Raw genomic sequence first — 26755 nt, 5'->3', positions numbered from 1 at the left:
CCTCCATGTCCCTCCCCCTTTCCCCCCAGAGCTGTGGAACCTGCCAGGGGCTAAGCCCCAAATTTGCCTGAGGCCAAGAAGCTGCTGAAGGGTGAACCCAAAAGCCAGGCCCACAGAGGGAGGGGGCAGCGCAGCCTCTGTCTGCCCACTTGGCACCTGGACTGCGGGAAAGCCATAGCTAGTCCCAGACCCTCCCCGCGGAGTCAGAGCCTTCGGCTTCTCCAGAGCTCAGAGGCGCTGCAGGGCTGGCTTTGTAAACGCTGTGCCCACAGCCAGGCTGGCGGGAAGAGATGCAGCAGAAGCAGGTGGTGCCCACCATGCGGGGGACAGGGTGGGGCGAGCACAGCACAAGGCTGGGGATGTCCAGCCTTGGCACCGCCCAGAACCTGGAGGCCTGTGCTGGGAGGTGACGCCCCCCTCCCGGCTGAGCACTGCCAGGCACGGAGCTGGCTTGCCACACTGGTGTGAGCGGGGGGCTGCACTCCTCGTACAGCAGGAGCTCGTGGGCAGCCCCCTACCACCCTGAGCTTGCCGTCTGCGGGGAGAAGGCAGTTTCCGTCACACATGCCAGCAGCACGGCCCTGCCCACCTGCTCCAGGAACTGGCTGTGCCGCTGTGCCCTGCCCCTGCCCACATCCCCCGGGACCCACCAGCCTCTGCCACCATGTGTGCAGCCAGGATCACCCTGATACTCCCCATCCGTGTGTCTTCTGAAACCCGCACAGGATGTGTGCAGCCAGGACCACCCTGATACTCCCCATCTGTGTGTCTTCTGAAACCTGCACAGGGGGATACAGCTGGCCCCCTGCCGGTGGCCTCCCTCCCAGGAACACACTCGGGTGAGTTCTCAGGCACCGTCAGCCGACTCGGGGCAGCTGGCACCACAGACCCACAGCCCCAGGTCCATCCGACAGCAAGGACACTGTGGCCCCGATGCCCGCCCAGTCCAGAAGGTACGAAGAAAGCCCCAGGGTCCTTCCTGACCCGTGCATGGTGGGATCACAGGTGTGGGAGCCTAGGGGTCCACTCAATGGTCCCCTTCCCATGACGCAGAATCAGCAGAGATGGGGAGGGCCGTGAACCAGGAGCAGCTGGTGGGACGGGGACGCACAGGCTGGGCAGAAGTGGACCTTGGGGAGCCCCCACCCCCGTACCCCTCCTCACCCACCCAGGCACCCTCCTTACCCCCGGACCCCTCCTCACCCACCCAGGCGCCCTTCTCCGCCCCCGGACCCCTCCTCACCCACACAGGCGCCCTCCTCCACCCCCGTACCCCTCCTCACCCACCCAGGCGCCCTCCTCCACCCCCGGGCCGCTCCTCACCCACACAGGCGCCCTTGTCCAGCACCCAGCCCACTTCGCACTCGCCGCAGTCTCTGTTGGTCAGGCCCGAGCATGTCTTGCAGGACTCGTCACAGGCTGGAAGGCAAAGGCGGGCCTGGGTACGAACCCCACTCTCAGGTACCAGCTTGGGGACAAGGCTCATTTAAAAGTGAGGAATTTAAGAGGGAAAAGCAACAGGGGGTTTTCAGTGCCCATGAATATACTCAGCAAACCAGGACTACAAGGAATTTTTAATAACCTGGAGAGAAGGCAGCTATCTGTAATCTGGAGCTGTAGCCTGGCTGGGTGTGCGTGTTCCGGCCACGGATCCACGCGTGGCCCATGCCACGCCAACATCCGAAAGACAGACAGCAAGGGGGGTAAGAATCGGAGAAGCCAGTCCTGACTGGCGAGGGGTGTAAGAATCCGAGAGGATGGTCCTGACCGGCGAGGAGTGTAAGAATCGAAGAGGCCGGTCCTGACTAGCGATCCACAGGTCCGTCTGCCCAGAATAGCCTAGGGGCTGCCATCCAACCACACACTCACGTCCGAGACACCCAGAGTTTTCCTATATATCAGTGACAACCAGGGAGAAAACGTCCTTTGGAAAGATGCCACTCATAACGGCCTGCAGGGATTTGACAGATGCTGCTCTCTGGGCTGGTGGGTGGCCCACACGGCACCTCCAGGACCTGTGCACTGCGTGGCCCATCACAACGCAAGGTCGGGGCGGACTTTGGACTAGAGAGAAAGGTGAGTAGCTTCTCCCTTCTGAGGGCTGTTACGGGACAGGAAATGTCCCTAACAACCTCTGCCTCTATCCTCTGACGTTTTCATTCATCCTTCTGGGCCCCCGAAGCTTCCCTGGACATCTGGGGTTAAAAGGTCAACAGGCCCCTGTTCCCATCTAGGCAGGCAGCTCCAGCAAGGGGCTCTTGTCATCCCACCTCAACCCCGGGGCCAGCCCAGGCGTAGCAGGTACCTGTGCAGATGCTGTGGGTCTTGTTCCGGAGAGAGCTGAAGTAGCCGTCCATGCAGTCAGTGCACAGCGGGCCCTGGTACCCCACGTGGCACTGGCAGGACCCGTCGCCCTGTCTGCTCCCATCTCCGCTGCAGTGGCCATTCCCGCTGCAGGGTCTCTGGGATCCGCCCTGGCATGCTTTGGGGGACACAAAACCATGCTCAGAGCACACCTGGTGGTGACCAGTGGGGTGTTCTTACACAGAGAGAACGTACGGCACCCAAACCCTGTACGATTCTGAGGACGTACATGAGCCTGCAGGCTTGGAGTGGGTGTTTGGGGAAACTGATTTCCTGGGGTCTGCAGGGCTGGTGGTGGATCGCCTGAGTGGAGCAAGCCACAGGCTCCTGGACTTCACTATGGCCACGTGCTGCATGATGACGTTTAGGTCAACAAGGGACCCTGCGTAGCACAGCTGTCCCCTAAGATGATAATAAAGCTGAGCGGCTCTTATTGCCTAGTGACATCACAATACGCCTCATTACCTGTTCTATGTTTAGATGTGTTCAGGTGACACATTCTTACCACGTGCCAAATGGCCCATAGTACTCAGGACCCTCACGAGCCGTGCAGGTGTGCGGCCTGGGAGCAGCAGGCCCTGCCAGGCAGCCTAGGTGCAGAGCGGCTGCACCATCTAGCCGTGTGGAGTGCGCTCTGTGATGTTTGCACCATGACAAAGTTGCCTAATGACGCATTTCTCAGAACACGCCTGGTCGTTACACATGACTGCACTTTGTGTGGCTTTGGGCAGCCTCAGCCGAAACATGGTGACAGGGACACTGACGCCTCAGGCGCGGGGACTGCAGGGAGAGTGGGAACATCAGCTGCGGCCTCCAGTGCATGCCAGGGACAGCAGCAGGGGCTGGCAGAAGGCTGATGGTGGGCGGGTGGGGGGTCTGAACCTGAAACTTCTGCTACCTGATCCTGCTTGACCACGCGATTGGCTTTTATAAACAGTAAACCGTGACTTCAGTTTCAATGCACACTTCTTCACAGAAGAGCCCTGTCCCGCGGCACCCACTGGGGATCAAGGCCACGCGCCCAGCCTGATAGACGCCCAGTGCCCTGGGCTCTCTGCAATGGCAGCCACAGAAGCCGTGGTGTGGTCACCTCTGTGCACACAGGGAGAAGCACCTGGACAGATCCAGTCAGGACAGACTCTCAGGTGAGTGGACTCAGCTGTGAACAACCTGAGTCTGTGAACCCCTGAATTAACAGCACAGCTGGGATGACATACTCAGAGTTTTACGCTAAAGCGTGAGGTTAGTGGTGAGGCTGCAGCTGGAGGGTGCGAAGTGCTCCAAGCTGTGCTGGGGATGGGGGAGGCAGCCATCCGGCAGGGTCCCAGACCCTACAGAAAGCTGATGCACTCCAGGTCCCCTCTGTGCTTTTATCTCCCAAGAATCATGGGAAGAAGAGGGGAAGTGACGTAGGACATGGGATTTCCCTAAGAAGAAACGCACCGAGACAGTCGGGACCGTAGGTTCCTGGAGAGCAGCACACTTTCAGTGTCTTCACACAAAACCACTCGAATAAGTCAGGATATTCGCTCTTCCTGAGGATGGAGGAAAACATTCACTGAATCCCACCAGACACGGTTCTTTAAAACAAACATGCAGCTGAATGTAACATATGCTCTAGAGTATCGTAAGATCCAGGAAACAAGAGTCTAGGTGTGGACAGAATCTTCTCGTTAATTTCCTGGTTTTGATGGCTGACTCTGGTGATAAAAAACGGTAATGCAGGGGTAAGGTGGGTGTGAGGCAGGTGGGAGCTCCGTACTGTTCCTGTACCTTTCCAAGTCTGAGGTTATTTCAAATTCTAAGTTGGAAAATAGAAAGTATCTTCTAAGAGGTTTTAAGGCACTCACAGCTGCAGCCACCAGGCCTCCAGGTGCTCCTCCTGCGCCTCTAGCATCTGGTTGCATTCGAAGTCGCTGCTGTCACACAGCCCTTCCAGGATCTCCAGCAGGCGAATCTCGCTGAAACACAGGCCCCCACGGGCCCACCGTCAGCGCCTCCAAGGCAGTGAAGAAAAATCTGAACCAATGCCGCCAACCTGGGTGCAGGGGCCGGGGGACCAGGACTCCAGGCACAGAGAGTAAGGGGACCCCACTGTCAGGGGAAGCCAGGAGCGGTTCGCACAAGTGGGGCTGGTGTTTCAGTTTACATTTTGAAAAGCCACTGTCTGTTGAGGGGGTAGGGACCAGAGCAGAAGCTGGAGGGCCAGAGAGGAGCCAGCCATTAGTCCTCAGGCAGAAGCCGAGGGGACTCAGACGGGTGACAGGTGCCTCGGGGGCTGTTCTGTCTCCCTGTCATTAACACAGGCACCAAAGGCAAGACACGGCCAGGCCAAGACCCACAGGGGTGCTCCAGAGCACCCACCTGGACTCGTACTTGGACAGCGTCTTTTCCTCCCAAGCCGTGTTCCCGCCGCCAAAGTTCTTCTTTGCGGTGTCCACCATCCCCTGCGAGGAGACAGTGCCCACAGTGCTTGGTACCACCTGACCCCAGGCCCACGGTGGGGTCGACCCTGGTTCCATGGTGGGGGTGGATCCGGGTCAAGGGTGAGAGGGACTCCAGGACCACGGTGGAGCGACTCTGGATCGACGGTGAGGGGGACCCTGGGCCCACGGTGGGGGCGACCCCGGATCCAGGGTGAGGGGGACCCCGGGCCCACGGTGGACTACCCCGCCCGGCCCCTTCCCACCTGGTTAAACTTGTCCACCAGCCCCCGGCACCGGTGGCAGGGCGTCGGCTTCTTGGCGGCCTCCGGCGCGGGCGGCAACAGCAGCAGAAGCGGCAGGAGCCCCAGCGCGGCTCGGCGCGGCAGGCGCATGGCGGGTAGCGCTGCGTGAACACGCAGCCGGAGCTCCAAGTCCTGCGGCCGCGCTGCTCCGGCCTCCGGGCCGCCCACCCGCTCCGAGCCGCGCCGGCCGGTCCCCCAGGCTACTTGAGGGCGCCGGCGAGGCCCCGCCCCACCCGCCAGCCCCGCGCCGCTATTGGTCGATGGGACCCGCCCCGGCCTGATGTGGCCCAATCCGAGCTCGCCACGAGAGGCGACCAATGGGAAGGCCCCGGGTCAGCGTCCGCCCGGAGGCAAGGGGCGGGGCATGCAGGTCCGACCCCTCCTCCCTCGCCCCGCCCCTCGCGCGCAGCCCGCGGCCGCCATCTTTACTCAGGGCACAGAGGGTCTCTGCGGCCCCAGCGGCCGGGGCTGCGGTAGCCACTTTACATTCGGGCAAGGACTTCGCTCTGTTCTGTTTCCGCCGTCCCGCTTCCTGGCGAGGCCGGCCCAGGCAGCCGCGCTCCGAAGGACGCCGCCGGGAGCTGCGGAGGTCAGTGCGCGCTGCCGCGACCGGGGCCTTCAGGCGGGCGCGTGGCGAGACCAGGGAGGAGGCGGGCGAGGGCGCGACCCGAGCTGGCGCTGGCGCTGGATTCCTGAGGCGTCACCGCGCATGTCCACGCGTCACAGTCCCGTGCTCCTTACCCGGGGCTGCACCTCTCACTTGGGGCCGGGCTTCTTAACTGGGGTGGACCTGTCACCTGGGGGCCGGACCTCTCACCCGGGGCTGGACCTCTCGCTTAGATCCGGGCTCCTCACCTGGGGCTGGACCTCTCACTTGGGGCCGGGCTTCTTAACTGGGGTGGACCTCTCACCCGGAGGCTGGACCTCTCACCCGGGGGCTGGACCTCTCACCCGGGGGCTGGACCCCTCACCCGGGGGCTGGACCTCTCACCCGGGGGCTGGACCTCTCTCCCGGGGGCTGGACCTCTCACCGGGGGGCTGGACCTCTCACCCGGAGGCTGGACCTCTCACCCGGAGGCTGGACCTCTCACCCGGGGGCTGGACCTCTCACCCGGGGCTGGACCTCTCTCCCGGGGGCTGGACCTCTCACCTGGGGCCGGGCTCCTCACCTGGGGCTGGACCTCCCACCTGGGGGATGGGTTTTTCACCTAGGGGCTGGACTTTCCAGCTGGGACTGGGGTCCACTCAGGGTCTCTGGGGACTGGAGATCTGCATTTCTACAGGCGCTTGAGGTGATGAACACTCGCTCATGTTCAGGAACCCCGGGTTTAAATTAAGGGAAATAAAACGTGCAGCGTCTGGATTTCAGAGAACTCCTGCCTGTGGAAGGAAGGAGTGCAGATAACACGGCTTTTTCTGGTCTTTGGTGGACAGCAGGTGTGATTTGCATCGGATCATTTGTGTTTCCTCCTGACAGGCTAATGATTATTAGTAATAGTAACATCTGGGCCAGGCGCGGTGGCTCATGCCTGTAATCCCAGCAATTTGGGAGGCTTAGGCGGCCGGATCATCTGAGGTTAGGAGTTCGAGACCAGCCTGGCCAACGTGGTGAAACCCCGTCTCTACTAAAAAAGTACAAAAATTAGCCGGGCGTGGTGGCACATGCCTGTAATCCCAGCTACTCGGGAGAATCGCTTGAAGCCGGGAGTGGACTTTGCAGTGAGCTGAGATCATGACATTGCACTCCAGCCTTGGCGACAAGAGTGAAACTCCGTCTCAATTTAAAAAATAAAAAATTAGTAACATCTGATTTGACCAGTTTCTCTTTACTTTTTTTTTTTTTTTTTTTTTTTTTTAGACGGAGTCTCACTCTGTCTCCCAGGCTGGAGTGCAGTGGCATGATCTCAGCTCACTGCAACCTCCACCTCCCAGGTTCCAGTGATTCTCCTGCCTCAGTCTCCTAAGTTGGGATTACAGGCACCCACCACCAGGCCCGGCTAATTTTTGTATTTTTAGTAGAGACGGGATTTCACCATGTTGGCCAGGCTGGTCTTGAACTCCTGACCTCAAGCGATCTGCCTGCCTCAGCCTCCCAAAGTGCTAGGGTTACAGGTGTGAGCCACCATGCCTAGCCTGATTTGATCAATTTCGGTAGAGGCCTTAAAATCTGAATTGATGGGGACGAGAGGGCCTTTGCAGGTCATTCCCTAATCTGAGATGCCATTGTTCTGTAAACCACCGTTTTAAAGTGTCATGGCCTGGGCCCGTTTTAACCTATGAGTGCTCCCGAGGCACGCGTCACTTAGATTAGCCACAGCTGCTGCCCAGCTGCCCAGCAGAGTGGGCTAGTGCAGGACAGCGTCCATTCACCCTCGCCCGGTTGGGGGTTCGTCGTGGTTTTCGTGCTTGCTGGTGTCGACTTGGTCTTCCCGTGCTCCTGGCAGAGAATCCAGACTCACCCTTGGTCTTCTTATGCCTTCAGAAGTGAGCTGTGCTGGTCATCAGCAGAAGGCACACCTTGTTGGGTCCGAGGAGGTGCTGGGGGCCTGCCAGGAGTGTCAGAGTCAGCACATAATGTTTTCACCCCACAGCTGAGCTCTTCTTTGCTGGGGAAATCCCCTGGGTGGAGAGGTGTGGAGTGGGGTTAGGGGGGACTGCCTGTGTCAGGGGTTCCTGCCAAGCAGCACTTGCTGTGTGCACCTCCCACATCTTGGCAGGTAGATGCTCCCCATTCCATTTTATTTTTTTATTTTTGTAGAAATGGGGTCTCATGATGTAGCCCAAGTTGGTCTTGAACTCCGGGCCTCAAGCAATCCCCCCTATGTCAGCTTCCTCAGTAGCTGGGATTATTTTTGTGGAGATGGGGTCTGGCTCTGTAGCCCAGGTTGGTCTTGAACTCCTGGCCTCTGCTTCCTGAGTAGCTGGAATTACAGGCGTGAGCCAACACATCCGGCTTGCTTCCTATTTCTTTTTTTTTTTTTTTGAGACGGAGTCTGGCTCTGTTGTCCAGGCTGGAGTACAGTGGTGCGATCTTGGCTTGCTGCAACCTCTGCCTTCCGAGTTCAAGCAATTCTCCTGCCTCAGTCTTCCAAGTAGCTGGGATTATAGGCGCACACCACCATGCCCAGCTAATTTTTGTATTTTTAGTAGAGATGGGGTTTCACCATGCTGGCTAGGCTGGTCTTGAACTCCTGACCTTGTGATCCACCCACCTCAGCCTCCCAAAGTGCTGGGATTACAGGTGTGAGCCACCGTGCCTGGCCCGTTCTTTGAACTTATTTTTTCCTCTCATGATAGTGAGAGGAGCAGGAAGTCATGTGTGAGTGTTCTGTCATCCCCTCTAGAAATCAAAGCACGAACATATCTTTTGTTTGAGATAGAGTCTCACTCGATCGCCAGGCTGGAGTGCAGTGGCGCAATTTTTGTATTTTTAGTAGAGATGGGGTTTTACCATGCTGGCCAAGCTGGTCTCGATCTCTTGACCTTGTGATCCACCTGCCTTAGCCTCCCAAAGTGTTGGGATTACAGGCGTGAGCCACCACGCCTGGCCGTTGGAACATATTTTTATTTTATTTTATTTTATTTTATTTCTTTATTATTGAGATGGAGTCTTGCTCTGTCACCCAGGCAGGAGTGCAGTGGCACGATCTCAGCTCACTGCAAGCTCCACCTCCCGGGTTCACGCCATTCTCCTGCCTAAGCCTCCTTAGTAGGTGGGACTGCAGGCACACGCCACCAAGCCCAGCTAATTTTTTGTATTTTTAGTAGAGATGGGGTTTTACCATGTTGGCCAAGCTGGTCTCGATCTCTTGACCTCGTGATCCACCCGCCTCAGCCTCCCAGAGTGCTGGGATTACAGGAATGAGCCACCACTCCCGGCCGCTGGAACATGTTTTTAATAAGCATGTGAGCTGGTGTGATGGGATCCCCGTGTAGGAGTTTTTACCGACTTCTTCTTCAGCAGCCTTGTCGAGTGCCTACTGTGCAGCAGGCTTTACTGATTCAGCAGTGAATCCACCAAGCAAGCCCTGCCAGCAGGATAAGTCCAGCAGGGGAGGTGGCAGAGAGGCAGCCTTCAGGCCATAGCGGCTGGCTTCTGTCCTTGGTGCTGAGGCTGCACTGGTGGGAAAAATCATCCAGCATCAAAAATCCCCCACCGTCAAAAAGCTTGTGTCTTAGCAAGTGGGAGACAGCTGAGTGGGCCCTCCCTCAGTTAGTGATTCCTAACCTAGTCCTTCGACCTTTCTCTTTGTTTGATACCAAGTTTATTTTTTTAAATTTTTTATTATTTATTTATTTATTTCTGAGACGGAGTCACGCTCTGTGGCCCAGACTGGATTTCAGTGGTGTGATCTCGGCTCACTGCGGCCTCTGCCTCCCGGGCTCAAGCGATTCTCCTGCCTCAGCCTCCCGAGTAGCTGGGATTATAGGCGTGCACTACCACGCCCAGCTAATTTTTGTATTTTTAGTAGAGACAGGGTTTCACCATGTTGGCCAGGATGGTCTTGTGATCCACCCACCTCAGCCTCCCAAAGAGCTGGGATTACAGGAATGAGCCACCGCACCTGGCCCCAGGGTTTTATATTTGGCAAAGGAAAGAACTGCATACCATTTTAGTCGTAAAATTATTAAAGTTTTCTTTTTTCTTCTTTCCACCCCCTGCCCACCATATCAAATAGGGTTCCTCTTCCTTCTAATCTACAGATTTTCCTTTGGTTGCCATCTTTGTAGACTTCTTAACTCTCCGTTTGATCAAAAGATAGTTTTGGCTGGGCATGGTGGCCCACGCCTGTAATCCCAATACTTCAGGAGGCCAAGGTAGGAAGATAGCTTGAAGCCAGGAATTCCATACCAGCCTGGGCTACAAAGCAAGACCCTGTCTTTACAAAAAATAAGAAAACTTAGCTGAGTGTGGTGACCCACACCTGTAGCTGTGGCTACTCAGGAGGCCCGGGCAAAAGGATCCCAGGAGTTTGAGGCTGCAGTGAGCCATGATTGCGCCACTGCACTCCAGCTTGGGTGACAGAGTAAGACGCTGTCTCTTAAAAAAAAATTTTTTTAAGTAGTTTTAATAAATGGTAAGCCGTGGGGTTCTCTCTCCCTTTGCTTCTTGCCCTTCTGGTTTGGATTGAATAAAATCAAACCTGTTTTAAAAGAATCCAGAAACATGAAGAATTTGCCCCCTCCCCTCCCTCAGTCTCTCACGTGTAGCAGCTGGACATGTTGCTGGTCTCACAGGAAGCTCCGTGCCACGGGCCCCTGAGGTTGTCCTGTTAGTGTTTGGGGGACCCATTGCCAGTCTCCCCAGGCTCACATGCAGGCTCATGGCCAGTGTGGTGCCACCTTTGGGAAAGCCGGCCATGGCTTCGCCCAGCCCCCAGGGTGGGGTTCGGCGCAGGCGTCCACAGCCCCATCCCACCATTCCTGGGAGCGGGGGCTTTGCTGGCCACTCGAGCCCTGTGTCCCGGCAGCTGTACTACGTTCAGCTTCTTGCCCTCCTGGGGCCCCTGTCTGCCACTCTCCAGCTTGGTGCCTCCCACCCAGCTAACCAGCACCCCTCAGCCTCCCATTCCGTCTTCTTCAGCCGGTTCCCTCGGGGCCGAGCCTTGGTTTTGCTGACTCTCCTGCCAGATTTAGACTGGGGGGCAGGGGCCATTTACCACCCTCCATTGCCCTCGTGGCCCAGGCCTGGTCAGACTCAGGGTTCTGCGACTGAGGTCCTTCTCCCCAGAAAAACATTCACGGAGCAGGAAGTGTCAGATCACTGGTTACAGTATGAAAGCTTCTCAAGTGTGATTTTTTCTCCAAACTTTCCATCTTGATGCGTTTTCAGATTTGTAGTAGTGCGACTAAGGCAGTAGTTCAGAGAGTTCCTGCTAACCCTTTCCCCAGATCTCCCAAACGTGAGCGCAAGCGTGACTTTCGAACCTCAGGAATCTGTTTCCACTTTTCCAGCATGCGTGGAGTGGCAGTGCTAACGGCTGGTGTCTCACACCGTTGGCCTGTGAAGGTACGTGAAGCTGAAAGACTGGAATGGCTGGAAAGGGGTCATCAGGCAGGCGGCACCTGCTGCTGGGGCTGCTGATGGCTGTAGCCACTGTCCACCTGGTCACCTGTCCCTACACCAAAGTGGAGGAGAGCTTCAACCTGCAGGCCACACATGACCTGCTCTACCACTGGCAGGACCTGGAACAGGTGAGGGGCCCCTGCCGTCTTCGGGGAAAACCTCCTGTTACCAGCTGGCAGGGCCCCAGTGCACTGACCTGCCCTTCTCCTCACAGTACGACCACCTCGAGTTCCCCGGAGTCGTCCCCAGGACGTTCCTCGGGCCAGTGGTGATCGCGGTGTTCTCCAGCCCCGCGGTTTACGTGCTTTTGCTGTTAGAAATGTCCAAGTTTTACTCTCAGCTAATAGGTAAGGGGGTCTTCAACAAAGGAGGAGGGAGTGAGGGACTGTGGTGCCATCAGTGACTTCAGCGAGGCTGCGGTCCCTCCTGCCCAGGAACGCTGTCTGTCAGTCTTGCCCGCCCTCGATCACTGTGGCATGGCGGCTCCGAGAAGGCGCTCAGGTCAGGCCTGGGACGTCTGAGCCAGCCCTTCTGTGCCTCCACACTCTTGACTGTGAAATTAGGGGTGACGGCAGGTACAAGAGAAATGCCACCTGCCTGTGAGGCAGCTCTCGCCACATGAGCCTGCTGCTCCCGTCTCACCTGGCGAGCCCCCATGGGGTCAACAGCCTTTATTCCTGCAGAAGCAGCACCATTTGCCTCGGGGAACGTTACAAACAGAAACCTCACATTCCCAGAGGCTGCCACTGCAGGGCCTGTGTGCAAATCCTGGGTCTTTCTCTGTGCCCACGTGAGGACTTTAAAAAAAAAAAAAATTAGAACGTTTTGTACATATTGTTCTGAAAACCGATTTTTTTTTTTTTTTTTTTTTGCGACAGGGCCTTGCTGTGTCACCTAGGCTGGCGTGCAGTGGTGCAATCATAGCTCACTACAGCTTTGAACTCCTGGGCTCAAGTGATTGTCCCACCTCAGCCTCCCACGGTGCTGGGATTATAGGCATGAGCCACCACGCCCAGTCACACAAGCTGAGTTTTTAAAGTCAGCAATCACCACTTTTTCATTTCAGTACACTTTTATTGCTTTTAATACCCAGACATGCTTCCAGCGAGTCAGTCCAGCTTGCGTGGAGAGCTTCAAGAAGCAGCACGTTCCTGGGGAAGGAGCAGTTCTGCTTCTTGAAGGGGCAGATTGGGAACGGAAACCCACCATGGCACGGGGACAGCTGGACAAGCCGTGCATGTCCTGTGGAGGTGTCAGGGAGCCCCAGATGGGGAGGAGTTGGGGGGCCACGAGCCAGGGAAAGGAAGTCCACAGGCAGTTCCGGGGCTGAGTCCACACTCCCCTGGAAGCTTCTGCTTATTCCAGGGGTGGCAGCGAGAGGTTGGGAGGTTGTGCAGAGCTGGTCGGACTCCAGCTGGACAGAACCTTGGAGGGCTGCAGCTTCAGCCGGTGAACGGGAGCCCACCCTGTGTCCTTCCTGATCCCACTAAGGTGACCTGGAATTGCTAGTGCCCCCCCAGCCTCTGCCACAGGCCGAAATCCTTCCTCTCTGGATGAAGACCATGTTATCCTGTGGCCGAGGGTGATCCCGGGGCCGAGGCTGATCCTGGGGCCGAGGCTGCCCTTGTTGGGCACGGGGTTGAGATTGTTGGGCATTTGGGAAGATGGAAAACCAAGAGCAGAGACGCAGGGGATGGACCTGATGAGAAAAAAGGGAAGCGGGGCTTTGCCAGGGTCTGTGAATTGTTTAAAAGCCCAGGGGAAATTCCAGCACCAAAAATACAACAGCTGGAGCCAGACCCACTCATGAGTATCAGTGAAAAATGTCCTATTAAGACATTCAGGCTGGGCGCGGTGGCTCACGCCTGTAATCCCAGCACTTTGGGAGGCCGAGGCAGGGAGATCACCTGAGGTCAGGAGTTTGAGACCATCCTGGCTAACATGGGAAACCTTGTCTCTACTAAAAATACAAAAATTAGCTGGGCGTGTTGGCATGCGCCTATAATCCCAGCTACTCTGGAGGCTGAGGTAGGAGAATTGCTTGAACCTGGGAGGTGGAGGTTGCAGTGAGCTGAGATTATGCCACTGCACTCCAGCCTGAGCAACAGATGGAAACTCTGTCCTTAAAAAGGAAAAAAAAAGACATTTGCAGTCCGAATCCAGCAATCAGTGAAAAGAAAATGCCTGGTATGCACACGGGGTGTTCTGGGAACAGCAGGTCCAGCACTCAGACATCTGTGGCCCCCTTGGCAGTGCCTGGGTATCTCTGCCCGTTGGCCCCCACAGCTGCCTGGACCCAGTTGCTTCTCACATGGGGGCTTCGAAGTTCCTCTGGCCTTCTGGAAAGGTGGCAAGAGCCACCCAGAAGTTCATTTTTCTTCCTGTTTTCAGCCTCTCTTGCCAGCGGCTGACAGGCCGGTCCACGGTGAGGATGTGTGGTCGGCTGGGTACTGTCCTGGGCACACCTGCCCCCTCACCGCCTCCTCATCAGACCACCAGCCCAGAGGTGGCTCCTGCTGTCAAATGGGGAAGGGGGTCCTGACCCCCTTCCTGCCTGGGAGCCTGTGTTCCTGCCACGTCCCACCTCCTCATGGCTGCTGGTTAGAGCAAGGTCTGAGCCAGCCCTTGCAAACATTGCCCCTGGAGATGCCACAGCCCGGTGGGGTCTCTGCTTTAGTGGAGGGCTCAGCTCATGGCATCTCCAAGTTGTGTGTCCTCCCTCATGCTTCAGAGAGCAGCCCCCGCAAGGGTCCTCAGTTCCCGACAGGAGCACAGGGGGCCTGGGGCCAGATGTCTGTTTTCAACATGGAGACGATGCCCTCAAGGCTGCTTTGCCTGGCGTAGCCGTCAGCTGGCGTTGCAGCAGCATAGAAAAATCCATATAGAAAGATCTGTGTAGAAGGATCCACATAGAAAGATCCACGTAGGAGGACCCACGTAGGAGGACCCACTGGATTCTCCTCTACTGCAGGCTCATGTGCTGTCACTGTCTTTGTTTAGTTAGAGGAGTGCTTGGACTCGGCGTGATTTTTGGACTCTGGACATTACAAAAGGAAGTGAGACGGCAGTTTGGGGCCATGGTGGCCACCATGTTCTGCTGGGTGACGGCTGTGCAGTTCCACCTGATGTTCTACTGCACGCGGACATTGCCCAATGTGCTGGCCCTGCCCGTGGGTACGTAGCTGCTGGCCAGGCCTGCACACCCGCCTTGCCGGGCAGGGGCTCCCCTGAGTCCGGGGCTATGCAGCTGATGGCAGTGCCTGCCCCGTAATGGCCACTGCCCGCTGGGTTCCTCAGGATGGTCTGTGACCTGAAACCGGGCTCTTTGTTTTCCATGCTGGGTTGGGACACACTTCCTGGCCAACAGCATGGGTGCGGGGGGCGGCTCTGAGCAGTTTGTTTTCTGGGATATTCGTGTGGCTTTTATAATAGGAAAAGGAATCACCCTTCACTTCCCCGGGTGTTTTCTGGGCCGGGTGGGCCCTGTGTCTTGACGAGCACCCTCCCACGCTGTCTTGCAGTCCTGCTGGCCCTCACGGCCTGGCTGCGGCACGAGTGGGCCCGCTTCATCTGGCTGTCAGCCTTCGCCATCATCGTGTTCAGGGCGGAGCTGTGCCTGTTCCTGGGCCTCCTGCTGCTGCTGGCCTTGGGCAACCGAAAGGTTTCTGTGGTCAGAGCCCTTCGCCACGCCATCCCAGCAGGGATCCTCTGTTTAGGTAAGTCAGTCGCTGTGGGATCCTTCTAACTGGATTTTGTTTTGCCTTGTTTTACAAAGGTCAAGAGAAATTTGGGAGGTTTTCATCCCCATGAAATAAAATGACCCTAACTTTAGCAGTGTTAAAACATTTCGATCCTAAGCCCCCTGCCTGGGGGTCTCCAGGGGGCCCCACCCTGCACCTTAGGGGCCCCTGTTCACTGGTCTGTCCCTTGTGCTTGGGCTGGGGGAGGCCACAAGAGCGGAGGGCGGCTTGTCCCTGCGCCAGGCAGTGGTTCTGGGCAGTGGTGTCCTCAACATAGTGGGTGTCTTTTTTCTTTCTTCGTTTTAGAGATAGTCTTGCACTGTCCCAGGATGGAGCGCAGCGGCATGATCGTGGCCCACTGCAGCCTTGAACTCCTAGGCTCCAGCAATCTTCCCACCCAGCCCAACCTCTTTTATATGAAAACAGCTTGTAGTTTCTGTAGTGATGGCGGCTGCATTGTAGCGGGATGTTTACTGATGGCTGTGTTTGCGACTGAGAAATTCTATTTTATTTTATCAGGACTGACGGTTGCTGTGGACTCTTATTTTTGGCAGCAGCTCACGTGGCCGGAAGGAAAGGTGCTTTGGTACAATACTGTCCTGAACAAAAGCTCCAACTGGGGGGTATCCTTCAGTGTCGGTGCAGGAGGGCGATGGGTGGGACCTCCAGCCACACCTCCTGGGCCTCCTTGGGCGGTGGAAGCAGCTGCTTCTCCCTTCTGTGCAGCGTGGCTGCAGGGTCAGGACGGAGCCCCTCCCTCCCACTTGCTCCTGGGAAACGCTGGCCATGGGAGGTGAGGTCCTGGCTGCCCTCTCTCAGTCCTGTGGAAACAGCCCTGCCCCAGATTACCCCAGCCCCTCTCCTCTGCTCCTCGGACAATCTGCTTTTTTTTTTTGAGACCAAGTCTCGCTCTGTCACCCAGGCTGGAGTACAGTGGTGTGATCTCAGCTCACTGCAACTTCCACCTCCCTGGTTCAAGCAATTCTCCTGCCTCAGCCTCACGAGTAGCTGGGACTATAGGCACACGCCACCACACCTGGCTAATTTTTGTATTTTTAGTAGAGATGGGGTTTTACCATGTTGGTCAGGCTGATCTTGAACTCTTGAACTCAGGTGATCCACCTGCCTTGGCCTTCCAACGTGCTGGGATTACAGGTGTCAGCCACCACGCCCGGCCCGGACAATCTGCATTTAAAAAGCGCTTTCTTAGGAATTATGTCAAACATACACACATAGATGGAATAGCATAACGAATCCCCAACCTGTATGTCACCCGTGACCGTCTGTTTTTTGTTTTTTGTTTTTTTGAGACAGAGTCTCACTCTGTCGCCAGGTTGGAGTACAGTGGCATGATCTCAGCTCACTGCAACCTCCAACTTCCTGGTTCAAGTGATTCTCTTGCCTCACCCTCCTGAGTAGCTGGGATTACAGGCACATGCCACCACGCCCACCTAATTTTTGTATTTGTAGTAGAGACAAGGTTTCACCATGTTAGCCAGGATGGTCTCGATCTCTTCACCTCGTGATCCACCCACCTTGGCCTCCCAAAGTGCTGGGATTACAGACATGAGCCATCGCGCCCAGCCGACCATCTGTTTTTAACAGTGAAGAAAAGGGTACAGAGAGCGAACGTTCCGTGGCCCTTGCTGCCTTGGTCCTGCCTGGAGGGGGCCCGACGCCCAAGTGGTATGTACGCAGCCGAGCTGTGGCCTGGGCTCTGTCTTTTAGGAGGGGGCCTGAGGCCTGAGTGGTGTCTGTGCACGCGAGCCATGGCCCAGGCTGCATCTCTCAGCACAACTGTCTTCAGGCGTCTTCTCCGCCTTGACCCTGCCACCCAGCCCATGGGCTCATGCGTGGACAGGTGCTTGGCCTCCTTAACCCAGCCCGCAGACCTCCCCGCTGCTGTGGTACTTCTACTCAGCGCTGCCCCGCGGCCTGGGCTGCAGCCTGCTCTTCGTCCCCCTGGGCTTGGTAGATAGAAGGATGCACGCGCTGACGGTGCTGGCGCTGGGCTTCGTGGCACTCTACTCCCTCCTGCCACACAAGGAGCTACGCTTCATCATCTATGCCTTCCCCATGCTCAACATCACAGCTGCCAGAGGCTGCTCCTACCTGTGAGTGCTCTTTTTGTGACATGCATTTCTATAGTTTCATTGGAAACAGGTTCACTGATTTACTGTTGGGGGGATGTATGTGTGTGTTTAATTTTTGAAACAGGGTCTTGCTCTGTCGCCCAGGCTGGAGTGCGGCAGTGCGATCATGGCTTACTGCACCCCTCAACTCCTAGAGGGTTAAGCCATCCTCCTGCCTCCTCCTCTCAAAGTGCTGGGATTACAGGTGTGAGCCACCGGGGCTATTTTTTAAGATAAACACAGGGCGTGTTGAACTAGGCGCTTATGTCAAAAGAGGGTGACCCCAGTCCTCTCTCCTCCCTGAGGGCTGCATGGGATGGGACCGGCCTGGCGACGTGCTGACAGAGGGCGTGCTCAGGTGGTCTCTGTCTTGGGGTTAATTTGGTGACTGGTCCACATGTAGTGATGCACCAGCGGTCCCACTCTCTGTCACACAGGTAGCAGCAGCAGAGGGCAGGGGCAGCCAGGCCTGGGAGGCTCTGAGGGCGACAGGTCAGATAGAGGAAGGACGTTCATGGCCATCCTGACAGGGCCTTGGGGTTGAGGGCGTTTGTCAAGGCGGGTCATCTGGCTGGAAGAGGGGGATGGTGAGGGAGGTGCCTATGGCTGGGTGCAGAGGGCCCAGCGTGGCCCAGGCTCAGGGTCCTGTGGAAGGCAGGGGGCTTCCTGGGGGGAGGGACTGCAGGCAGCAGGTGATGGAGGTGGAGCTGGGGGCCTGGCAGGGCCTGGGGAGGGCACTGCCTGGGCTGAGGGTGGGGTGGTCTGAGCACGGCTGCCACTCAGTGTCACAAGCCTCAGGGAGCCAGGAGAGTCCATCACTGCCAGGCCCTGTGGGTGCTGGGGAAGGACCCGGGGCTTAGGCCCAGGAGAGTCCATCATTGCTGGCCCTGTGGGTGCTGGAGAAGGACCCGGGGCTGAGGCTGGCCAGCTCTGTGCCCGTTCAGAGCTTGCTGCCTTGATGGGAACAGGAGGCCAACTCAGGCCACACTGGGCATTGAGGGGCGGCAGGGCTACAGGCCAGGAGGGCCGGGGCCTGAGGTGTTGAGCGGTGCCCACTGTGGCTGGGGAGGAAGCCCCACAATGCGGTCCCTGATCTCAGGCAGCGGTCAGGTGCTTTCCGGTGACACTTGTTACAGGGGAGGGGATGGTGCCCCCCAGCTCCGACTGCCCCGCACTGCCCTCGGGCCTGGGAGCTCCTCCGGCTGCCATGACTGTTCCTCGGTGGGGCCTCCTCCAGCTGCCATGGCCGTGCCGGGGTTGGGGGCTCCTCCAGCTGCTGTAGCCGTGCCTGTGGGGGCTCCTCCAACTGCTGTAGCCGCGCCTCAGTAGGGGCTCCTGGGAGCTCTGCCTCTGCTTTTCTGTGCCTTTGGCTCCCTCTCGTCTCAGGGGTTGGCTCAGGGCTGGAGGAGGAGCAGATCCCAGCCCGAGTCATGGAAAAGAGGGTGGGAAAGACGGGGAGAGCGGCGCGGATGGATTGTGTTCCGTGACAGGCTTTTCCAGCAGGGAAGAATATCCAGTGTGAACTGGGGCTCTGCTGAAACCAAAGGCAGGAGTGTCTTTGAGGCCTGGTGTGCTGGGCGTGAGGGGCTGCTCCATGCAAGGGCCCCTGCTGTGCCAGTCGGCCTTATCCGGAGGAGGACAAACTTGGGGCGTCCAAATGAGGGGGTGCAGGGTAGAGCAAGGCCCCCTCCGAAGTCAGGTCCTCAGCCTGGCCACCCTGGGAGCAACAGCAGGCCGTCTCCCCCGGCATCAGGGCCCAGGGCCTTGAGACAGTCCTGGGGGTGGAAGGTTTCTGATTGCGAGCTTTCCGCAGTGACTGCCCACTCCAGGTTTGGGCGGGAACGAAGGGCGAACGCCCTGGCAATGCTGAGCTCTTTGGGGCAGGCACTTAGGAGGCTGCGGTCATCCTAGGTGGGGCCTCAAGCTCAGAAACCGCACCAGAGATTGTTCAAGGGTGCACTAGTCTGCTCTCGCACTCATGTAAAGAAACACCTGAGACTGGATGATTTATAAAGAGGAGGCTTCATTGGCTCGCGGTTCCGCGGGCTGTACAGGAAGCATGGTACTGGTGTCTGCTCAGCTTCCAGCTTGGCCTGGGGAAACTTTCCATTATGGTGGAAGGCGAAAGGGAAGCAGGCACATTTTATGTGGCCAGAGCAGGACGAAGAGGGACGGGGGAGGCGTCACCCATTTTCAAACAAGGAGACCTCTCGAGAACTCACTATCAGGAGAACAGCATGGAGGGGATGGCGCTAATCCATTCCTGAGGGCTCCAACTCCATGACCCAGTCACCTCCCACCAGGCCCCACCTCCAGCATTGGGGATCACAGTTGGACATGAGATTTGGTGGGGACCCAGATCCAAACCATAGCAAAGGGCAGGGCCTGTTGAGAAGAGGGCTCCGACGAGCCTGGTGGGTTTGGAAGAGAGTGAGTCTTTATCAGAGGTTCAGGGCGTTTAGACCAGGGTTGGCAAGCTTTTCCGTTAAGGACCAGCCACTAAAGAGCCTCATCTTCGTGAGCCACACGGTCTCTGGCAGCTGCTAACTCTGCCGTAGGATCCTGAGCTCGGCATAGTCGATTGTGAGAGAACCGGCGGCGCCCTGTCCCAGAGAGTTCACTCACAGACCTGCTGGGAGTGGGCTTGGCCGCGCGGGTGGCACTCTGACCTACACAGTCACTTGGGAATGTTTTTTTTTTTGAGACGGAGTCTCGCTCTGTCGCCCAGGCTGGAGTGCAGTGGCGCAATCTCGGCTCACTGCAAGCTCCGCCTCCTGGGTTCACGCCATTCTCCTGCCTCAGCGTCTCTGAGTAGCTGGGACTACAGGCACCCGCCACCACACCCGGCTAATTTTTTGTATTTTTAGTAGAGACGGGGTTTCACTGTGGTCTCGATCTCCTGACCTCGTGATCCGCCCGCCTTGGCCTCCCAAAGTGCTGGGATTACAAGCGTGAGCCACCGCGCCTGGCGGGAATGTTTGAAAATACATTTTTAGGCTGGGCGCAGTGGCTCATGCCTGTAACCTCAGCACTTTGGGAGGCTGAGGCAGGCAGATCACGAGGTCAGGAGTTCAAGACTACCCTGGCCAACATAGTGAAAGCCTGTCTCTACTAAAAATACAAAAATTAGATAGGCATGGTGGTGGGCAGCTGAGGTAGGAGAATCACTTGAACCCAGGAGGCAGAGGTTGCAATGAGCCGAGATCGTGCCACTGCACTCCAGCCTGGATGACACAGCGAGACTCTGTCTCAAAAATATATATATATTTTAAAATCTCATCTAAATTTTAAATTGGCATCTTGGGTAGAACTTCACAGACAATTCTTGAGGCAGTGTCTTAACCAATTTTATGGGTTACTTACTCTAATTTGGTGGTGAACTCTTTATGACTTGGTGAAGTTGAACAGCAGGTTATGCTCCTACTTTGTTTTGTAAGTAGATTAATTTTATTGTCATCACGTTCTGCCTATGATGTGTAACCATTCTTTTTTCAGGCTGAATAACTATAAAAAGTCTTGGCTGTACAAAGTGGGGTCTCTGCTTGTGATCGGACACCTCGTGGTGAATGCCGCCTACTCGGCCACGGCGCTGTATGTGTCCCATTTCAACTACCCAGGTGGTGTCGCGATGCAGAGGCTGCACCAGCTGGTGCCCCCCCAGACAGGTGGGTGCTGGGGGCACTGCCTGGGGACTGCTGTGGCTCTGACTGCAGGCCTGGGCTCTGACGGCAGGCCTGGTTTTCCTAGATGTCCTTCTGCACATTGACGTGGCAGCTGCCCAGACAGGTGTGTCTCGGTTTCTCCAAGTCAACAGCGCCTGGAGGTAGGATCCACACACGGCACGACCCTCCCAGAGGCCATGTGGGGGCCCCTTGGGGGCGGGGAACAGAGCGATGTGGGGGCCCTGGGCAGGACCACCGGCTCTTGTCCCACAGGTACGACAAGAGGGAGGATGTGCAGCCGGGGACAGGCATGCTGGCGTACACACACATCCTCATGGAGGCGGCCCCTGGGCTCCTGGCCCTCTACAGGGACACACACCGGGTCCTGGCCAGCGTCGTGGGGACCACAGGTGTGAGTCTGAACCTGACCCAACTGCCCCCCTTCAACGTCCACCTGCAGACAAAGCTGGTGCTTCTGGAGAGGCTCCCCCGGCCGTCCTGAGGGGGACCAGGCAGCCCTCAGCAGCCACAGGCCTTCCAGGAGCTGTTATTGCTACCAGTTTATGGCACAATTCCAGGACAATTATGACAATTCAGAGAAGCAAGTCAAAGAACTGGGCACCTGCCTCTGACAGACACCAGACCAGGGCCAGGGCCTCCTCCACAGCCTCACCTGGGGCTGTTAGCACCAAAGAATGAGGGGCCCAGGTCTTATTGGCACCCCGGGAGCCACTGCCCAGGGTGATGGTGGCCAGCTCAGGGCTTCCTGCGGGTGACTGTTGCCCAGACCAGGTGCCATTCATGACTAATCAGGAGCAACGGGCTCACCCAAGCACCTGTCTGCCAGGAGGCCATGTGTGTCCTGCCCACACGGGGGGAGCTGTATTTTGGCAGCACCCCACACCTGCTGCCCGAGGGCCTCTTGGGGCACCTAAGACAGCACCCCCTCTCAGGGGAGACCATGGTGGCCCCGGCCGCCCCCCACCCCCACCTGCTGCCACCACTGCAACTTTTGTATTCACAGGCATCCCATCTCCATCACAGATAAAATTTTAGGAGATAAACACATTCAAAAAGGAATGAGATAAAAAGAATAAGGCAATAAATGTTGATTGGAACCTTTCAAGATTATAGAAAACAATGAGAATGAAATTTGAAAAATGTTTCCTATGTGATAGCTTATCACAGGTGACTATTCCAGGTGTTATGGTAAAGGGAGAGCTTGGTGCTGTCAGCTTCACTGACCATGCATTTATAAAGCACCAAAGTGCGTGTGATGTGATGCTGCTGGGCACTGGAGATGGGACTAGGTGCTGCTGCACACGTATGCACACATGCACACACACCACACACGCATGCACACACTGCACAAGTGCACACACCATGCATACACACCACACACACAGTGCACACATGCACACACCATGCATACACACCACACACATGCACACAATGCACACGTGCACACACCATGCATACACAAAATGCACACGTGCACACACCATGCATACACACCACACATGCACAGTGCACACACGCACATGTGCACACTATGCATACACACTACACACGCAAATACAATGCACACATGCACACACCATGCATACACACCACACATGCAGTGCACACATGCACATACCATGCACACACACCACACATGTGCACAGTGCACACGTGCACACACCATGCATACACATAAAATGCACACGTGCACACACCATGCATACACACCACACATGCACAGTGCACACATGCACATGTGCACACCATGCACACTACACACATGCACATACAATGCACATGTGCACACACCATGCATACACCACAATGCATGCACACATGCATACTACACATGCACACATACAATGCACACACCATGCATACACACCACACGCACATACAGTGCACCTGCACACCATGCATACATACCACACATGCACACACAAAATGCACATATGCACACCATGCATACACGCCACACATGCACACACAATGCACACGTGCACACCATGCATACACCACACATGCATGCACACACAATGCACACGTGCACACCATACCCACCACGCGTACACACACAATGCACACGTGCACACACCATGCATACCCACCATGCATGCACACAATGCACACGTGCCCACACCATGCGTACACACCACACATGCATCCACACAATGCACACACCATGCATACACAGTGCACACACCATGCATACACCACACATGCACAATGCATGTGCACACCATGCATACACACCACACATGCATCCACACAATGCACACGTGCACACACCATGCATACACACCACACATGCACAATGCACACGTGCACACACCATGCATACACACCACACATGCATCCATATACAATGCACACGTGCACACACCATGCATACACACCACACGCAATGCAGTCATGCACACAATGCACATGTGCACACACCATGCATACATACCATGCATGCACACACGTGTGCATAAAGACATGATTTCTTCCTGTGCTCTTTGAGAGCTTGTGGCTGTTGGCCCAGGTGCCCTGGGGCTGCCTCTCCACCTGACGCCTCCTGGTTTTCCCACTGCATCTGGCGAACATGTGTGCAGACACTTCCTGACTCCCACAGAGGCCAGATGGTGAGGGCTGGAGAGCAGGCTTCCGGGCCCCAGCATCCCACAGACATGGGCTCCCTCCCCCATCCATCCACCTGTGTGTCTCAGGTATTCACTGGTTATCCACGCTCATTTGTTCTCTTTTATTGCTGGCCACGTGTGGATTGCCTCCCGACTTCAGTGGTCTGTGAGTCGCTCCTGTCTTTAATTATCCTGGTATTCAAAGTGTATGAGATTTGCTGGTGGGAACCCTGCCACGCTCTGCCTGTGCGCTGTGCCTTTCCTTCGAGCACCTCCTCGTGACCAGGCATGGCAGGGCGCCCTCTTGGGCCTCTGGCCTCGGCCATTGCTCTGTGGGTCTTGGCTCCCTTTGGTGGGGAACAGCGTTAGAGACCAGGATCTAGACAGGAGGTGTGCTTGGTGCCACAGGGTGCCTGAGCTTTAGGCCCTTTCTGTGGACAGGCTAGGGAGGACAGGCATGCTGCGTGCAGACACGCACGTACATATGTCATATGCGTGGACAGATCTGAAACAGCACAGAACCGTGCCCGGATTCTGTCCCACCTTGCACGGTTCTCCCCCACCCCCCATCTCCACCCTGAGGACCCTGGTCCCCAGCAACAGCAGCATCCTCACGCATCTGCTGGGGAGGCCAGTGCACACCTGCTCGCGAGCTCCAGCGTAGCTGCCACAGGATTGCAAAAACCCACCATGAAGAGGTTGGGATCGTGTGGAGTTCACTCCCTGCCCACAACTGCGGGTGCCGTCAAGCGCTGTGCTCGTGAGTTCTTGGATCACTTCTCCACCGTCAGGGTAGTGGTGCCTTCACTGGAAATACAGCTGGGTTCATCCTTCCTGTTTGCTTATAGTCTTGTGCCTCCCACCATACCCCACGCCCCATCCTGTTAGGTTTGTAGAGTATGACCATCCTTCTAGAGGTCAAAACTGCCCCTAAAGACAGATGCAGGGAGCCACTCCCTCCCGTACCTCCTCCTCGCATTTTGGTAATGAGCATAATTGTCTCCTGGTTTATCTCCCATGTGTTTAATTTTGTAAAGATAAACATATACACATATATTCCCCTCTTTCTTAGACGGAGCATTCTTTATAGGCTCTTTTGCACTTTGGCTTGTTTTGTTTTAGAGACAGGGTCTTGCTCTGTCACCCAAGCTGGAGTGCAGTGTTGCAAACATAGCTCACTGTAGCCTCCATCTCCTGGGCTTAAGCCTTCCTCCCACCTCAGCCTCCCAAGTAGCTGGGACTACAGGTGTGTGCCACCAAGCCCAGCTAATTTTTAAAAGTTTTTCTTGTAGAGATGGGGTCTCGCTATGTTGCCCAGGATGGTCTTGAACTCCAGGCTTCAAGCAGTCCTCCTGCCTTGGCCTCCTAAAGTGCTGGGATGACAGGCGTGAGCTTCCAGCCACCATTTTTTTCACGTAACACTCTCTCCTGGAAACCATGGTGTCGACGCAAGGATTTCTCACTGTCTTTTAGAACCATACGGCTGGCACTCTACCAGGTGATGAGCTGCAGTTTCCTCAGCTGCTGTCCTCTCTGTGGTCAGTCAGGTTATTTCCAATATTTTGTAAATTCAGATAACCCTGCCATGAATAACTGAGTGCCTTTGTACTTTCATATTGTTTGAGGTGTGTCTTCAGGGTGGATTCCTAGGTGTGGCAGCGCTGGGCCACGGGGTGACTGCACATTGGTTGCACTGGATATTGCCACGTTCCCTCCACAGAGTGGTCCCATTTTGCAACCCCACAGAGCCGAGCCTTTTTAATTGGCCAGTCTGAGGGGTGAGTTGTGGTTCAGTGTCGTTTCAATCATTTTTCTTTTTTTTTTTGAGACGGAGTCTCGCTTTGTCACCCAGGCTGGAGTGCAGTGGCGCGATCTCAGCTCACTGCAACCTCTGCCTCCCAGGCTCAAGTGATTCTCCTGCCTCAGCCTCCCAAGTAGCTGGGACTACAGGTGCACGCCACCATGCCCGGCTAATTTTTTTTGTACTTTTAGTAGAGACAGGGTGTCACCATATTGGCCAGGCTGGTCTTGAACTCCTGACCGAGTGATCCACCCACCTCGCCTCCCAAAGTGCTGGGACTACAGATGTGAACCACCGTGCCCGGCCTGGATCATTTTTCTCATGAGTGAAGTTGAATGTCTTTTCATATGCTAATTTTTGGTATTTTTTGTAGAGATGGGGTCTCACTGTGTTGCCCAGGCTAGTCTTGAACTCCTGGGCTCAAGTAATCCGCCTGCCTTGGCCTTCCAAAGTGCTGGAATTACAGGTGTGAGCCACTGTGCCTGGCTGGGGTTAATTTTTTAACATGGTGTGAGGTATGGATCCATTTTTTTTTTTTTTTTGTCTATGAATATCCAGTTATTCTAGCCCCATTTGTTGAAAACATTATCCTCAGTGGTGCACGCCTGTAGTTCCAGCTACTAGAGAGGCTGAGGCAGGAGGATCCCTTGAGCCCAGGAGGTTGAGGCTGCAGTGAGCTCTGATTGCACCACTGTACAATGGTGCCTGGGTGACGGAGAGAGACCCCTATGTCTTAAGAAAGAGAAAGGGCCGGGCGCGGTGGCTCACACTTGTAATCCCAGCACTTTGGGAGGCCGAGGCCGGCGGATCACGAGGTCAGGAGATCGAGACCACAGTGAAACCCCGTCTCTACTAAAAATACAAAAAATTAGCCGGGCGTGGTAGCGGGCACCTGTAGTCCCAGCTACTCGGAGAGGCTGAGGCAGGAGAATGGCGTAAACCCGGGAGGTGGAGCTTGCAGTGAGCCGAGATCACGCCACTGCACTCCAGCCTGGGTGACAGAGCGAGACTCCGTCTCAAAAAAAAAGAGAAAGAAAATACTGTCTTTTCACCACTGAATTGCCTTTGCACTTTTCTCAAAAATCAATTCACTTGGCCGGGTGTGGTGGCTTACGCCTGTAATCCCGGCACTTTGGGGAGGCCGAGGCAGTGGATCACCTGAGTTCAGGAGTTTGAGATGAGCCTGGCCAACATGGTGAAACCCCGTCTCTACTAAAAATACAAAAATTAGCTGGGCATGGGGGCAGGCACCTGTAATCCCAGGTACTTGGGAGTCTGAGGCAGGAGAGTCGCTTGAACCTGGGAGGCAGAGGTTGCAGTGAGCTGAGATCGTGTCACTGCACTCCAGCCTGGGCGACGAGCAAAACTCCATCTCAAAAAAAAAAAATCACTCAAGAATAAGAAAACAAACCACAAACTGGGAGAAAATATTTGATATTTGTGAAAGACCTATCTGATAAAGAACTGGGTCAGATGCGGTGGCTCACGCCTGCAATCCCAGTACTTTGGGAGGCTGAGGAAGGAGGATTGCTTGAGCCTAGGAGTTCTAAAATCAGCCTGGGGTGATATAGTGATACTCTGTCTCTACAAAAAACAACAGCAAAAAATTTATTCAGGTGTGATGGTGTATGCCT

At 56.0% G+C, this 26755-nt stretch overlaps 2 protein-coding genes across 7 annotated transcripts; one reads left to right on the top strand and one right to left on the bottom strand.

Annotated features, from left to right (window-relative positions):
- Positions 1-38: 38 nt before the first annotated feature.
- Positions 39-5317, bottom strand: CRELD2 (cysteine rich with EGF like domains 2). Of its 3 annotated transcripts, XM_058431457.1 has the most exons (8): positions 5054-5317; positions 4729-4811; positions 4215-4325; positions 3808-3899; positions 2306-2482; positions 1583-1729; positions 1324-1419; positions 39-1091 (listed from the first exon to the last, which is right to left on the bottom strand). In XM_058431457.1, exons 1-8 carry the CDS (start codon positions 5180-5182, stop codon positions 1000-1002), a joined length of 927 nt encoding a protein of 308 aa, XP_058287440.1. In that variant the 5' UTR covers positions 5183-5317; the 3' UTR covers positions 39-999. The 3 variants fall into 3 exon arrangements, with proteins under 3 accessions (XP_058287440.1, XP_031993649.1, XP_031993650.1); XM_032137758.2 differs by lacking the exon at positions 1583-1729 and having other exon boundaries at positions 5054-5304; XM_032137759.2 differs by lacking the exons at positions 39-1091; positions 1324-1419; positions 1583-1729 and adding an exon at positions 1738-1891 and having other exon boundaries at positions 5054-5304.
- A 143-nt stretch (positions 5318-5460) lies between these two features.
- Positions 5461-22986, top strand: ALG12 (ALG12 alpha-1,6-mannosyltransferase). 4 transcript variants are annotated; one of them, XM_058431454.1, is made up of 10 exons: positions 5463-5681; positions 11048-11287; positions 11374-11506; positions 14160-14333; positions 14681-14875; positions 15206-15522; positions 16790-17013; positions 20527-20696; positions 20779-20854; positions 20967-22985. In XM_058431454.1, exons 2-10 carry the CDS (start codon positions 11126-11128, stop codon positions 21193-21195), a joined length of 1680 nt encoding a protein of 559 aa, XP_058287437.1. In that variant the 5' UTR covers positions 5463-5681; positions 11048-11125; the 3' UTR covers positions 21196-22985. The 4 variants fall into 4 exon arrangements, with proteins under 4 accessions (XP_058287438.1, XP_058287437.1, XP_031993646.1 ...); XM_032137755.2 differs by having other exon boundaries at positions 5469-5681; positions 15419-15522; positions 20967-22145; XM_058431455.1 differs by lacking the exon at positions 14160-14333 and having other exon boundaries at positions 5461-5681; positions 20967-22986.
- The last annotated feature ends 3769 nt before the right edge of the window (positions 22987-26755 follow it).

This window comes from Hylobates moloch, unplaced genomic scaffold (genome assembly GCF_009828535.3).
Source record: "Hylobates moloch isolate HMO894 unplaced genomic scaffold, HMol_V3 SCAFFOLD_19, whole genome shotgun sequence".
Classification (NCBI taxonomy): Eukaryota; Metazoa; Chordata; class Mammalia; order Primates; family Hylobatidae; genus Hylobates; species Hylobates moloch.
Note: the sequence above shows the minus strand (reverse complement) of the source record. Positions and strands in the feature narration are given on the sequence as shown.

Bases quoted from the DNA above. Each gene is read 5' to 3' on its own strand.
- ALG12 (XM_058431454.1), top strand. From the start codon at position 11,126: ATGGCTGGAAAGGGGTCATCAGGCAGGCGGCACCTGCTGCTGGGGCTG. The intron at 11,288-11,373 runs GTGAGGGGCCCC...TTCTCCTCACAG, and splicing joins ACTGGCAGGACCTGGAACAG to TACGACCACCTCGAGTTCCC. The intron at 20,855-20,966 runs GTAGGATCCACA...CTTGTCCCACAG, and splicing joins CAAGTCAACAGCGCCTGGAG to GTACGACAAGAGGGAGGATG.
- CRELD2 (XM_058431457.1), bottom strand. From the start codon at position 5,182: ATGCGCCTGCCGCGCCGAGCCGCGCTGGGGCTCCTGCCGCTTCTGCTG. The intron at 4,326-4,728 runs GTGGGTGCTCTG...CCTGTGTTTCAG, and splicing joins CTGTCCAAGTACGAGTCCAG to CGAGATTCGCCTGCTGGAGA. The intron at 1,092-1,323 runs GTGAGGAGCGGC...CCGTCCCACCAG, and splicing joins GGACAAGGGCGCCTGTGTGG to CTGCTCCTGGTTCACGGCCC.